At 37.8% G+C, this 15506-nt stretch overlaps 1 protein-coding gene across 1 annotated transcript; it reads right to left on the bottom strand.

Moving 5' to 3' along the window:
- Positions 1 to 11660: 11660 nt before the first annotated feature.
- On the bottom strand, positions 11661 to 12614 carry LOC128124221 (vomeronasal type-1 receptor 4-like). Its single transcript, XM_052760402.1, has one exon. It carries the CDS (start codon positions 12603 to 12605, stop codon positions 11661 to 11663), a length of 945 nt encoding a protein of 314 aa, XP_052616362.1. The 5' UTR covers positions 12606 to 12614.
- Between the last annotated feature and the right edge of the window lie 2892 nt (positions 12615 to 15506).

The following is a 15506-nucleotide window of genomic DNA, read 5'->3' as shown; positions in this document are numbered from 1 at the left end:
AAAAAATTCCAGAACCTGGAAAACCAACTTAGGTATACACAAAGATATTTCAGGGACTGCACAAACCCTTCACTGATTTTTTTACAAAGGCTGAACACAGCTATAACAAGAGCTGTGCCAGATAAAGAATTAAGAAAAGTATTAATTGAGTCCTTGACATTCAACAAAGCTAATGCAGAATGCAGAAGAATACTTATACCATGAAAGATCAGATCAGCTCCTTTGGAAGAATGGATTCAATATACTAATGGTGTTGAGTCTCTTAATTACAGTAATGAGGCTTGGATAGGAGAGACAAATCCCAGAGGTGAAAGAAGGCCCCATAGTACCAAATGTTTTAAATGTGGTACACAGGTCATATAAGTAAAAACTGTATATGGGTTACTCCTAGAAGTAATACTCCTTCTAGGAATAGCCTAAACAGGACACCCCAACCACCTCCCGGATTATGTAGAAGATGTGGCAAAGGCTGACATTGGACCAGTGAGTGCAGATCAAAAATAGATATACGAGGCAACCCTCTACTGGCAGGAAATACTTCAGGGATCCTCTTGCAGGCCCCCAAATCAAACGTAGTACGAACATTCCCAGCCACTGTTGAAGAAATTCGTCTCCAGGACAACTGAATAAACAAACCAATGCCTAATGTAAAAACCGATACTGCAATGGATGATAAACCAGCTCTGATAGATGAATCACAGTTTACAAAGAACACAATAAAACAAATATTTTGGCAGACTTCCATAAATGAACAAAGACCAAAGCTTAGAATTTGAATTAATGGCCTGCTTCTGGAGGGCCTGGTAGACAGAGGTGCAGATATGACTATAATTACACCAAAATCATGGCATCCGAATTGGCCTCTTCAAGAGGTAGATGTCAAACTTTTAGGGATTGGCACTCTATCTCAGATAAAACAGTGTTCCAGATGGGTTGAGTGCATAGGGAGAGAAGGACAGAGAGGAAGGCTAAAGCCATATGTAACAAATGTAGCAGTAAATCTTTGGGGCCAAGATCTGTTACAAGAGTGGAATATCCAGATTAAAATTCCTACACTCTCAGAAAAGGAATACATACCATTGCATGTTTCTAGGAATAATATCATGACATGCTATAAAAAAAGTCACCAAACATTGAGGCTGTACACAAACAGAGCACAACTGCTGTTGAAGTCTCAGAAGTACCAACTGCCTTACCTTTAAAATGGCTAACTAATAAAGCTGTCTGCGTTGGACAATGGCCTTTGACAAAAGAGAAGCTACAAGTTTTAGAACAGCTGGTTTAAGTGTAGCTTGTGTTTTCCTGCCTGGCCCACAGTCAGGACAAATCTCTCTCACCTGCCAGTCCCACAGCCGCTCAGACCCAACCAAGTAAACATAGAGACTTATATTTCTTACAAACTGTATGGCCGTGGCAGGCTTCTTGCTAACTGTTCTTACAGCTTAAATTAATCCATTTCCATTAATCTATACCTTGCCACATGGCTCGTGGCTTACCGGCATCTTCACATGCTGTTTGTCATCGCGGTGGCTGGCAGTGTCTCTCTGACTCAGCCTTCCACTTCCCACCTTTATTCTCCTCCTTGTCCCGCTTATACTTCCTGCCTAGCCAATGGCCAATCAGTGTTTTATTTATTGACCAATCAGCAACACATTTGCCATACAGAACATCCCACAGCATTTAAGAGCAGCAGTTTAAATGTTCAACACATTGAAGAATGTACCAGCCCTTGGAATTCTCCTGTATTTGTTATTTAAAAAAAGTCTGGCAATTGGAGAATGCTGACATATCTGAGAGCTATTAATAAAGTAATTCAGCCAATAGGCTCCCTACAGACTGGGATGCCCTTGCCCTCTCTGCTACCCAAAGAATGGACTATAATAGTTATTGACTTAAAAGACTGTTTCTTTACCCTACCCTTACAAGAAAATGATAGAGAAAAATTTGCCTTCACAGTACCTAATTTTAACAATTCTCAGCCAGTCAAGAGATATCAATGGGAAGTCCTCCCACAGGGAATGTTAAACAGCCCTACCTTGTGTCAATACTTTGTGTAAAAACCATTGGAGATAATTCGTGTAACGTTTCCACAATCCATAATTTATCACTATATGGATGATATCCTATTAGCTGATCCAAAGTTAGATACATTAGAAAGCATGTTTGAAGAAGTAAAAAAAAGTTTTGCCTCGCTGGGGACTGCAAGTTGCTCCTGAAAAAATACAAAGAGGAAATTCTATTAATTACTTAGGATATAAGATAGAGCTACAAAAAATTAGACCCCAAAAGGTACAACTAAGGAGAGATCAATTGAAGACTCTTAATGATTTTCATACGTTATTAGGAAGCATTTCCAACTTACTGTGTATCATGGGAATACCCAAAGATGGACTACAAAATTTGGCTAATACTCTAGAAGGGGACAAAGAATTAAATAGTCCAAGAGAATTATCAGCCAAAGATGAGAAGGAATTGGCTCTAATAGACAAGACAATTGGCTAAGCACATGTGGATCATGTGGATCCAGAACTTAAATGCATTCTTGTCATATTCCCCTCCAGACATTGTCCCACAGGTATTTTGATGCAGAGGGAAGATATAATATAGGAATGGATATTCCTACCACGTAAACCAAATAAGAAATTTAAGACTTATATAGAAAAGGTCTCTGATTTAATTCAAAAAGGTAAATTAAGACTTCACCAGTTGACAGGAATGGACCCAGCAGAAATTGTCGTACCTTTAACTAATGAGGAAAGTTCATCACTATGGAAAGATAATGAATAATGGCAGAGAGCCTGCAGTAACTTTTTGTGAGAGATTAACAACCACTATCCCAAAAGCAAGAGAATAGAATTCATAAAGAAGACTGAATGGGTCCTTCCTCATATTGTATGACAAAAGCCAATTTCTGGAGTCCTCACATTCTATACTGATGCAAATAAATCAGGGAAAGTGGGATATAAATTGGGAGACTTAAGTAAAGTGGTACAAAGTCCATACAGCTCTGTACAAAAGGCAGAACTGTATGCCATTCTTATGGTACTGATGGACTTCACAGGACCACTCAATATAGTCACTGACTCTCAATATGCAGAGAGAGTTGTTTTACATATTGAAACTGCTGAATTTATTCCTGATAATACAGAATTAACTTCATTATTCATACAATTGCAGGAAATCATCAGAAAAAGGGAACATGATATATGGCTCTCTGCCATTATTCATTATCTTTCCATAGTGATGAACTTTCCTCATTAGTTAATCACATATCAGATCCCATACAGGTCTGCCAGGACCTCTTTCACAAGGTAATGATGAGATTGATCAGTTACTAATAGGTAATGTGCTAGAAGCCTCAGAATTTTATAAGAAATACCATGTAAATAGCAAAAGGTTTGAAGAAGGATTTCTCCATCACTTGGCAACAGGCTAAGGATATTGTGAAAAAATGTCCTGCTTGTTCCATCTACAACCAAACTCAATTACCTGCAGGGAGCAATCCAAAAGGTATACAAAGAAATGAAATTTGGCAGATGGATGTGTTTCATTTTGCAGAATTTGGAAGATTAAAGCATGTACATCATACTATTGACACCTATTCAGGATTTCAATGGGCAACTCCTATGAGTTCTGAAAAGGCTGATTCTGTGATTACACACCTATTAGAAGTTATGGCCATCATGGGAATATCTGTACAAATTAAGACAGACAATGCCCCAGCATATGTCTCCAATAAAATGAGACAATTCTTTGCTTATTACAATATAAAGCATGTTACAGGTATACCACACAATCCCACAGGCCAAGCAGTCATAGAAAGATCCAATCAAACTTTAAAGGATATGCTAAATAAACAGCAACAGGTAACAGTGACTCCTAGAAATAGACTGCATAGTGCTTTATTAACCTTGAATTTTCTCAATGCTGATGAGAAAGGAACAACAGCTGCAGAGAGACATTGGACGACAGACAAAACTCCTGAGCTAAAACAACCGGTTTATTTCAAGGGTGTGCTGACCTCAGAATGGAAACCTGGATATGTTCTATATTGGCTAATACTCTAGAAGGGGACAAAGAATTAAATAGTCCAAGAGAATTATCAGCTGAAGATGAGAAGGAATTGGCTCTAATAGACAAGACAATTGGCTAATTACCTGCAGGTAATTGAGTGTTCAAGGATGTGTTGACCTCAGAATGGAAACCTGGGTATGTTCTATGTTGGGTTTTTCTTTTGTTTCTGTAGAAGAAGAAAAACTATGGATACCAACAAAATTAATAAAAATTCAATTTGAACAGGAAAAACTCCTTGATGAGGAGAAGAAAAAGATCATCCACCAATGTGACATCTCTACAAGTTTTAAGAAAAATTTAACAATCAAAGGTTGGGGTAGAGGTCTGTTTTTGTCTTTCCAGGATAATGGAAATACCCATCATAAGGCCTTGGATATCTGGATGTTTACAGCAGAAAGAAAGAATCTTTTGGTACCAATCTACACACAGTAAAATCTCACTGTCTAACATCTATATCTCTATCAATCTAGAAAAGTTGTGGTTCCAATTCAATTATAAGCCAAGCTGACTTTGGAGATGGAATTGGCTCACTCCTTCTCTAAACCCAAGCATATTGCTAAAAGAAAAGTTTGAGAGACTCTTCAGTCCCATATCAGAAGAGCCCTCTGGTGTGGGACAGAAGGAAACCAATAAAAAGGGATCATTGTCTTCAAGATTCTAATTCTTTCTATGCTCACCCTTGATTTCTCAGAATTCTTTCTTACATGTTATGTCCTCTTTATATCCAAACTTTCCATTTTTGATAACAAATAAGTTTTTCTAATAGCAATCTCTGAAGTCTCCAGAAGGAAGATGGGGCCCCAACAACAACAACTCTACCCAATCCAGAATGATGCCATGGTAATCATCATCATACTACACTTCTTGCCAGAAGTTCAGACAATCTTACCCATTCCTCTAAGACTTGCTGCGGAACCTACAGTTAGTCTAACTGAGATTTAACTATCTGAGCTTTCTCACAGTACCCAACAGAGATACCATCACCCACTAAACTGCAGGAAGCAATTCTAAGAAAACAACGCCCTTTCTCCCTAAGGTTTCATATTTCTCAGGGTTATGGTTGATGGTTATAGGGTTGGGGGTAGAAGAAAATATTAGACACAGTATTCTCCTAAAAAAAAGGAAAAGAAGAAATGGAATGGATAGGTATAAGATATTATGGTAGATTATTGTACATACTAGTAAACAAATTTAGTAAAATAGCAGCCTTAGATAATTTGCAGTGTAATCTGCACTGTTATGGATTCTTATATGTTGATACAAATGTAAACTATTTTTTTAAAGATTTAGCTATGTATTTTAAGTGCCAGAGATGGTTGAGAGCCTCCATGTGGTTGCTGGGAGTTGAACTCAGGACCTCTGGAAGAACAGTCAGTGCTCTTAAACACTGAGCCATCTCTCCAGCCCTGTAAACTATTTTTTTTTTTTTGGTTTTTCGAGACAGGGTTTCTCTGTGTAGCTTTGCGCCTTTCCTGGGTCTCCCTCTGTAGACCAGGCTGGCCTCGAACTCACAGAGATCCGCCTGCCTCTGCCTCCCGAGTGCTGGGATTAAAGGCGTGCGCCACCACCGCCCGGCTCCTGTAAACTATTTTTATATTCCTGTTTAAGATAATTTGTATATTGATACAAATACAGAACTATATTTGTTATAATGAACATATATTTCTACTCTTATTTGAAATATTTGTATATTGATGCAAATGTAAATTTATATCTGTCATACTTTATTTATGTTCTACTTCTGTTTAGGATATTCTGTATATTGATATATATTTAAGATTATTGTCATATTGTATATTGCATTATATATTCCTACCTCTGTTATAAATATCTTGTTTATTGTCACAAATTTGAAGTCATCATTCTTTACCATACATTTGCTTATAGACTGTTTACCTTGTTTACATGAAGCCTTAGTCCTTAGGTTATTTCAGTAGATAAGACTTATAGATTTATAGTAACCTATGCTTGTCATCTCTATAGTTTCATTAGTTAGGTTATCCAGATTTACAGATACATAGGTCAGATGGACAGGTAATCTTCAAACACTTCATAGACCTAGAGAATATGGCATTTAAATAACTTAGAATTCTATTGACGTGAGAGACACAATTGCTCCTGGCAGCACCAATTTGATTCCGAGAGAATGTTGGGTTTCTAAGACATTTCCATTTGGAAGTTTGTCTTCTTGGCACAAAATGGCCTACTGGGCAAAGAACTGCCTACCTCAACTGCTGACTGTATGAATACTGTCCTTTCTGGACAAGCAGGACACAAGTAAAGCGACCACTGTATTCTGCCAAGACAGGGTAAGATGGTCTTTCAGAATTCCTGCTTCTGAAAATAGTCTGTCAGATACTCTAGGCCTGTTGTCAATTTGAATGCACCAACAATGCTGGGAAACTTTATGTGACTGTCCAGGCTGCTAGCTGCCTTGGTCTACTCTTGCAAGGTTCCTGAAAGTTGCTTGCATCCATCTATCATTTCTCAGGTACCATTATATTCCTTCTCAGGTCTTTGATGGGATTGAAGACAAGCAGTTATAGTTACAACTTAGTGAATATATATATATATATATATATATATATATATATATATATATATTATCTTAGATAGAACATATTAAGTATGAGATTCAGGTTCTTTAGGATAGGACACCTTTTGGAATGATCTTTGTAACATACCATTTACCTGTGCTCTAGACTTCTCTGGATTTTAGTATGTGTTTCTTGCTTGATATTGTTCGCATTGATTGTAGTTCCAGCTTATCTAGGTCGTTATCCCTCATTACTTTTGGACTACATTTGATAACCATTCCTTTGTATATAGTCTTGTGTTAAGTTAGAACCTTCTTATTTAGACAAAAAGGGGGAGATGTAGTGAGTAGCCATTCCATCTTTGGTCTGGAAGTTCCAATCCCCATTGAGGCTTCAGTAACTATCATGCCTACAAGGCAGGGCCAGGGGAGGGCCCTGAAGACCCGAGATCGAGATTGGAATGTGCCACACTCTCTTCCTGCTAGGGGCCCCAATGCAAGAGGTGGTTGGAGGAGAGTTCTCCAGAGAACACTACCAGACTGCGCTGTGCCTTTCCTAGAAGCCTCAACCTATCTATCCCTTAATTTGTAAGTTACGCCATTAAATAAATCTTCCTTTTAACTATGTGGAGTGACCTTAATAATTTTGCCAATAAGCTTTGTTGACTGCAACATACTTCTTTCTTTTGGGCTGGTTCCACTACTGTTAACAGCTATCCTTGGCAGGTATTCTATGACTCTGGCATCTCTAATATCTTAGGGTCTCCAAAGCAAACCAGGCTTCATCTTCACAGCTTTGCACAATTGCCTCTCTTAGCCTCCATTAAGGTACACCCATGGCCTCAGTGACTTTGTTCCATAACTCCTTTGTTTTATCCTGAATTCTAAACCCAGAACTATGTGTCCATATCTGCCAAATTCTTGTGCTTGTCGTGGCTCAACATGGCCCCCCATTCAATTATGTCATCTCCGGCTTTCTGTCGTTTACTGCCTGAGGTTGGCTCTCCCAAATCTTGATCTGTAGACAATTATAACCTTAAGCTTAGAGATTCTCAAGTCTCTGACTTCTCAGTGTGGAGATTAAAGGGGTGTCTCACCACACTCAGCTCTAAAACATTCTTCAGTTTCTTTCCACAAACTGATAACTTAGCTGGGGAGGAAGTTGCCCTGAGATCACAATTCCCTTTGTTCAATTTTTTAATTCATTTACCTCCTTGAACACAGGATTTAGCTCCATCCCACTTCCTGGTAGTCCTTTTCTCCTAAAATTTTACTTTTTATAATGTATCCTGCTCAGCTTGCTCCTTTTCTTTATACATCTTCATTAGAGTTACCACTAATATCCACACAGTGGAGTCTATACTAGGCAGTTTTGAGATTTCTTCTGCCAACAGAATTACTCCAAAACTCTTCAATTAAGTCTCAAGCAGACTCCTCAGACAATGGCAAAAAGCAGTAACATTTTTCACCAAAATATCAATAGTGATCTCTGGGAAACACACTACTTTTTTCCCTTCTGAAAACTTTTGTTTGAGCCCAAGATAGTTCATCAAATCACACTCAGCACCACTGTATTTCAAGCTGCTAGTATATTGAATTAAGCAGCATTTAAAATGTTCAACTACTTTTCTATTCACAGACCAAAAGTCCATATTACTCCAAACAAATGCATGAACAGGCATTTGACAATAGTACCCCACTCCTGGTACCAACTTCTGTCTTAATTAAACTTTGTACTGTTGTTAAGAGACAACTTGATTACAGCAACACTTACAAAGGAAACATTTAATTGTGGTTGCTTGTTTACAGTTTCAGAGATTCACTCTATTATCATCATGGTGGAGAACAGGGTAGCATTCAGGCATATATATGTGAGGCTGGAGAAATAGCTGAGATTCCTACATCTTTCAGGCAACAGGAATTTGAATGACTCACTAGACAGTATTCTGAGCATAGAAAACCTCAAAGGCCAGTCCCACAGTGATATACTTCCTCCAACAATGCCATACCCACTCCAACAAAGCCACACCTACTAATAGTGCCATCCCCTGTGAGATTATGGGCGCAAATTACTTTCAAAATACCACATACAACTAATAGGCATATAAACAGAAGATACTTCATCAAACCACAGAGATGCTTCTACAACCAAATTAATTACTGCTCTGTATTTAATAGAAAAAATAGAAAAAAAATCTTAGAATTCTCTCAGCAGAATAAAGGATGAAGAAAATGTGATTTATTTACACAATTGAATATTATTCAGCCAAAAAGATGACATCATGCAAATCACAGGTAAATGGAATGATACCACAAAAATTCATCCTGAGTGGCGTATTCCATTGCAGAAAGAAGATATGGTATGCAGTATTTTACATGAGGATATTACCTTTTAAGCCAATGAAACAAAGGCTACAATCCATAGATACATAGAGGTTAAGTATGGTATAACAAAATGGATCAGAGGGTAAAGATATAACTCATAAGGAAATAGAAATATAATAGATCATTAGGGATGGATAGGGATATGGGACATGAGGAACAAGTCTGGATAGAGAAAGATGAGCAGAGCAATAGAGGGAATATAGGGAAAGTCACCTAGAATAAGGGCCATTTGAGGGAAACAGTTTATATATTTGAAGATGATCTAAGTGAAATAACCAAATAATAGAGAAGACAAAGTCCCACCTGAACACATTTGTGACCAAATGAAGCCTCCTGTACTATGTTTAGATTGTGTCTATTTGAGTTGGTGGCCAAAAGGATTCCACAGGAATTCCCAAACAAACCAGGATTCTGCCAAGTATATACGTCTTTCTACACAAGATTATGCTAAGGCCCCACTTATGAAGAGAACATATACATGTCACTTTGAGTATGGAGAAGTTGAGCTAGTGCTTAAACAGAGCCTTTACCTTCATGATCTAGTGGCTTTGATCATGGAAATACACAGAAGGCTACCAAATGAGGAAGGAAATCACCAATTCAGCCATAAAATCTTTGATATACAATAATGTTCGATCTGCAAATTATGCTAGGGCCATAGTGGTACAAAGCTTGGGGTGTAATCAACTAATATCAGATTTAACCTAAGGCAAATTCTGCCAGATAGAACCATATACAACATTTATTTTGATGCTAAGGACCAGAGACTCAATAGACCTGGGTTCTAGGGTAAAATCCAGTAACATTGCTTTAAAGAAAAGTAGCAATAAAATTACTCCTAAGGAAATTCTGCTATAATTATATTCCAGTGCCTTGCTCTATCTTTATCATAGGAGCTTCCTCCAGCAAAAAAAGGAAACAAATACCCACAGCCAGATATTATGCAGAGAGAGAGAGAGAGAGAGAGAGAGAGAGAGAGAGAGAGAGAGAGAGAGAGAGACCTTGGACATTACATCCCTAAAGGGGATGTCTCTAGCAAATGCCTTCTCTCAAGGCTCATGTAATCCTTCAAACAAAGAGGCTGAGAAAGTATATGAGCCAAAGGAGTTAGAGCACACCAAGAAAATAGCTGATATGAACTCACAGAGACTTAGGGGTATGCACAAGAAGTGAATGTGTCTGAACCTGGTATTTTAGTATATTTTATAACTTTCAGTTTTATGTTTTTTTTTTCTTTTTTCGAGACAGGGTTTCTCTGTGTAGCTTTGCGCCTTTTCCTGTAACTCACTTGGTAGCCCAGGCTGGCCTCGAACTCACAGAGATCCGCCTGGCTCTGCCTCCCGAGTGCTTAAAGGATTAAAGGCATGCGCCACCACTGCCCAGCCTGTTTTGTGTTTTTGTTGGATTCCTGAGTGTAGGAACAAGTGGGTCTCTGATTCTTATGCCTGCTCATTGGCTGTTTTTGTTTGTTTGTTTGTTTGTTTGTTTTTGTTTTTTCTGATTCTTTGTCTTCTCTAACCACAATATGTTAGGTTCCTTTTATCTCTTTTTATTTATTATTATGCCTTAGAAGCCTGTTTTTTTCTAATGAGAGAACAGAAGTGGTTTCAGATTAGAGGAGAAGTGAGGAAAACTGTTAAAAGTATAGGGAAGGGAATATATAAGGGATATATCATGTAACAAAAAATAGTCTGTTTTCAATAAAAGGATTTTTTTTCAAAAAATGTTAACCTATTATTTTAAGATAATGCCTATCAAAGTTCTGCTGACATAATACACATACAGAAAAAAAACTAACACTATTTTTATGAAGTCACAAAACACTTTAAATAGCGAAGGCAATCCAAAGGAGTTAAAACAAGTTGGAAAATTAAAAAAAAAAAACTTGATATCAAATTACACTACAGAGGCAAAGTGAAAATGACAGCTTGGTATTAGCATAAAACCAAACAGTCAAACCTGGAGAACAGAATGGAGAACCTGGACATAAACTACCAAAGCTATAGCATCCCAATTCTTGAAAATGATTGAAGCAGTAATTTTACAAAATTTCTCAGTTGAAAAGATCATCTATTTGCGTATGTCCGTAGCAGAATTTTGAAGGTATTTTAAGAAGTACTACAAATACTACTCAAATGAGTGAAGAAACACACAAACATGGAAAGGCATGTTCTAAATTCTTTGGATGTTCAGAATATCTCAACAGGTATTTCTGCAGAACAACTGCAAGGAGTCTTTCAGAGAAGAAAAGGTTAAATAATTTTTCTGATACTGGTGTATGAGGAACTAGTGGACGGACCAGGGTCTCTAGAAGCACAAGTTTATGGCCAATCATGGTTTCAGTCTTCCTTGCAATTAGCATGTGGGTCTATCAAGCTGTCTGTGAAATCACCAAGCAGTCAAGATGACCTGACAGAATGAAAGCCCCAAGAAGTGCTGTTCGATTTGTTTTATTAGCTGGTTGGCTAGCTCATATGCATGTCAGGTGGGTGATGGGAATAATAATAATAACAAATAATAATGGCTCCTAATTCAACCAGCTGACAAAAATTGCATATTCATTTTGATTAATCTTAGAAAGACAAGGTGCTACATACTTAAGTTTCTGTATTGACCTTCTGATGGTGTTGTTATGTAAAAAACTGGATCTCCCACAGAAATATTATCATTTATGTACTTTAAAGAAGATTAAATTATTTTTATTCCTAATCCATATCAAGGTAAGCCTGTAGACAATAGAGCAACGATTCATGAGAACAAAGGGTCCAAACGATGGAAAACACAGAGAAATGAAGGGAGTGATGTTCACCAGCCACCAACTGTGATTATACAAAAGAGCAATGCAGCCTCTTAAGATTGAGGAGAGACTATAAAATGCAAGAAAGGTAGACACCAAGACCAGGATGTTCTGGGTGGCTCTGGACTCAGGTGATGTTCTATTGTAACCATGAGAACTGCGGATGTGTTGAACCCTCTTCTTGTGTCTGTACAGAATGACAATCATGGAGCCACTAGACAAGGCAATGCACACAGAAAAGAAAACTTCAGGACACACCACCATTGCTGCATAGAGTGAGTCACTGATTTCATCACTCCCTATAGTAGAGCAGTATCCAAAATCTCGTTTTCCTGTCATATTTTTTCTATTATGTGTGATAAATGGGTACACAAAGAAAATAAAATGTATTAACATGTTGAAGACCCAGAGGAGGGAAATGGAACAGCCAATATAATTTTCACCTTTGACTTTATAATCTTTCCAGCTGAATTCCCTGGGTCTGACAGTCATGGTCTGGAAGACACTCAAGAGACAGGTGGTGCCAATGGACACACTCCGGCTAACGGTTTGAATGTATATTACCATCCTGCACCCCAAATCATTGAAGAACCACATCAGCCCAAAAACTGCCATTGTGTGGGGCACTCCTAAAGAGAATATGGTCATGGCATTGGCTGTCATTAGGTGTAGGAGAATCAAATCTGAGGGCTTTAATGTGCATTCTCTATAGTAAAGGACTAGATAGTAGAACATAAGAGAAACATTTCCCAGAATTCCAATTGTAGTTTGTGATAAGAAAATAATTCTGATTGCCAGAATCCAGAAGTCCATTCTGTGATTCAGAACAATGTCCTTTAGTTTATGTCCCAGCTAGTTCTCTGGTGAAAATGAATAAAAACAAATGCTTATAGCTTGTGGTAAAAAGAGGACACCTTTAAACCATGGAGCTTCTGATTAACTTAAGAAGAAGGTCATTTGAAGTAAGGAATTCAAGGCTAGCCTAGAGCACATAAAAAGATTTCATCCCAAAAGTTTTGATAGAAGTCATCACTTGCTGTGTATGTCACTATGAATTTTCTCAGTACCTCAGAATGTACATATTAATGGAAGAAGAAACTTTAGTTTTCATAGAAAATCCAACATTCACGACAATATGATGTTGGTCTGTGAGAAACAAAGAAAAGTTAAAGCCCATATAAACAAACATTATTCCGGAAAATACTGATATTTGCTAATCATTATGTAAAAGAATACAAATTCAGTAAAGCCTACATAATTTAAATATATTGATTATTATTGTGTAGCTTAACTAAAATTAAAACAAAAGTAATGAGAAATTTATAATACCACTTAGAATGTATCTATGGTCTTGTTATATGGCAAAGATTCCTCCCTCTTTTCTAATGTGGAGGCATTTTTTATTTCACCCACACTGGCCTTCCCTTTCCTACCACCTTCATAATCTCTTAGGAAAGTAGCCAACCCTTTTCTAAAAACTGGCAGTCATAATGTGCTGGTAACTGCATGTGTTTGAATTATGTTAAACTGCTAATTAGTTTTACTTCCCCCTGCCAATTGCTAATGAGGATATACATTTTCTTAGTTCTTTGTCTTTTAAAGCTCATTGTAAAATGCATTTGAAGCAACTATGTGAGAAGCACTTCTCTTCAGATAGTTGCTTATTGTTGACTCTCAATTTAAACTTTGATGTTCCTGAATGGTCTTCGGGTCTCAAACTTGTAATTGTCTTATGTATGAAAAAAGTTATTAAGAACACAAAACATAGGAATGAGGGTTTAAGTGAAAACTTACATAAAAATAATTTAAGAGCTATCTATTATGAAAATTCATAGCACATAGACAACACAGGCATATTTGCACACCTGGTCAGGGATCTTAGAGAGGTGGGGACATCTAATTTTATGAAATCTCAAAAAAATGTATAACATAACAAAAATAGACAAAATATTCCAGAAAAGGAGTCACAGATAAAGATAATATCTGATAAATAATAGCTACTGAGGTAATAGATTTATACTGATCTATTGAAACGGTGTCTGGGATAATCCAAAATCTAGAGTATAAATTAAAGGAAGGAAGGCAGTGGATTAAACTGCCCATCAGTGCAGAAGGAGAAAATTCTCAGGATACCATACACTGTTCCTATAAATGAAGGAGTCTGTTAACCCTTCTCTAATCAGATAAGGTCCTCTGCAAAAGCAGGCAGTGCATTTGTGAATTAGTACCAGGCTGAACCAAGCATCCCCAGGATGGGCACTGTTGCCTTTTCACACTCAACAATCATGCAGAGACAGCCAGCTAGAACTGGGAAAGAACCAACAGTGGAACTTGGGATCTAAAGTAGTTTAAGCAGAGTGGGAAAATGAGCTGAGACCTTAAGGAACTACCGTAAATTTACAGTCTCCCCTTCCCCATTCATTGGCATTGTAGAACACCCTAGGGAATGGTTACAGAAGAAACAGAAGCTACTCTATTAGGTAATGTAATCCAGGTTCATAAAGACAGATATCACTGGGGCAAGTGTAATTTCATAGCTTCTAATTTTTAGAAAGGTGTGTTTATGTAAGAGTGAGTGTGTGTAGAGGCCAGGAAACTTGAAAGGAGCCCATTAGCGGGTCTCAGTGTGGGACAGGGAGGGTAAACATTACATATATTTTGGAAGGGAAAGAAGGAATAATGGACACGGGACATTATAAGCTTGAAAGAGTGCTGCGGACCACAAGAATCTATCATAAGAACTCAGCTAGTTATGGCAAAGTCACTACCTGGAGGGATCAAGGATTTCCTCCAGAGGAAGCCAAATTCCAAGGAGCTTTTGGTGTTACTTGGCTTGTTATATATCAGCTGTCTTCTCTTATGAAAATCATGTGTGTCTTCATAGTTTTCCCAGTTGATTTTTCCCTAAGAAGGGCTAACAGTGTGGACTGATCACTCTCTGGACATACACATTCCAGGTATTCGGAGAACAGCCTCAGGAAAGGCTTTCTCTGGAATCAGATATCTCCTTTAGCCACTTCAAGGACTAGCAGTAATAACAGTCCACATGAAAGTTTCCTGATTTAAGGTAAATTCCACAAAGAGACACCGCCTAGGTCAGGTGGATGTTAAGTAATAGCTTTACACAATTTAGCTCGGACCCTCCTTTCTTACAGCCTTATAAACTTTATAGACCTCTAACTCCTTACCTAACCACTTCTAGGAATATTTAGATAACCTGTGTGCTAACAGCTATTCTCAGCTAGAACCCCACTTCAAACCTACCTGTAATTATCATCATAATTATCATCATCCAGCCAGGTCCATCCCCAGTTGGAGGGAAATACCTTATCAGAGATACCTCTGTACTCTCTAAGAACAGAGTTAAGCATCCAGGCTACCCATTTGAGAAGGCCTGGCAGATGTGCTAATTAAGCATTATTTCCTCCTTTCCAAAACCTTACCTCTAGTTCCAGATCTCCCTTTAACTATCACCAGAGGCATCTAGCTGTACACAGGCTACCTAGTGACTGAGCACACTTTCCCCCACCCTGCAGAAAAACGGCAGATAGCTTGGACAGATAGGAGCCACAGGAAAAAAGAAGACAGTTTTATTTTCTCCCATTGACCTAGCAACTTATAGATTCTTAACATTTTCTACTAATCACATTTAAGACTATAGTTGAGCACATAAGATTCTCTTTTCTTAGATATTACCCAAATTTAGCCTTTAGT

Source organism: Peromyscus californicus, unplaced genomic scaffold, assembly GCF_007827085.1.
Source record: "Peromyscus californicus insignis strain IS unplaced genomic scaffold, ASM782708v3 Scaffold_4__1_contigs__length_199733344, whole genome shotgun sequence".
In the NCBI taxonomy this organism is placed as follows: domain Eukaryota; kingdom Metazoa; phylum Chordata; class Mammalia; order Rodentia; family Cricetidae; genus Peromyscus; species Peromyscus californicus.
The sequence above is the reverse complement of the archived record's forward strand: the minus strand, read 5'-3'. Positions and strand labels throughout refer to the sequence as shown.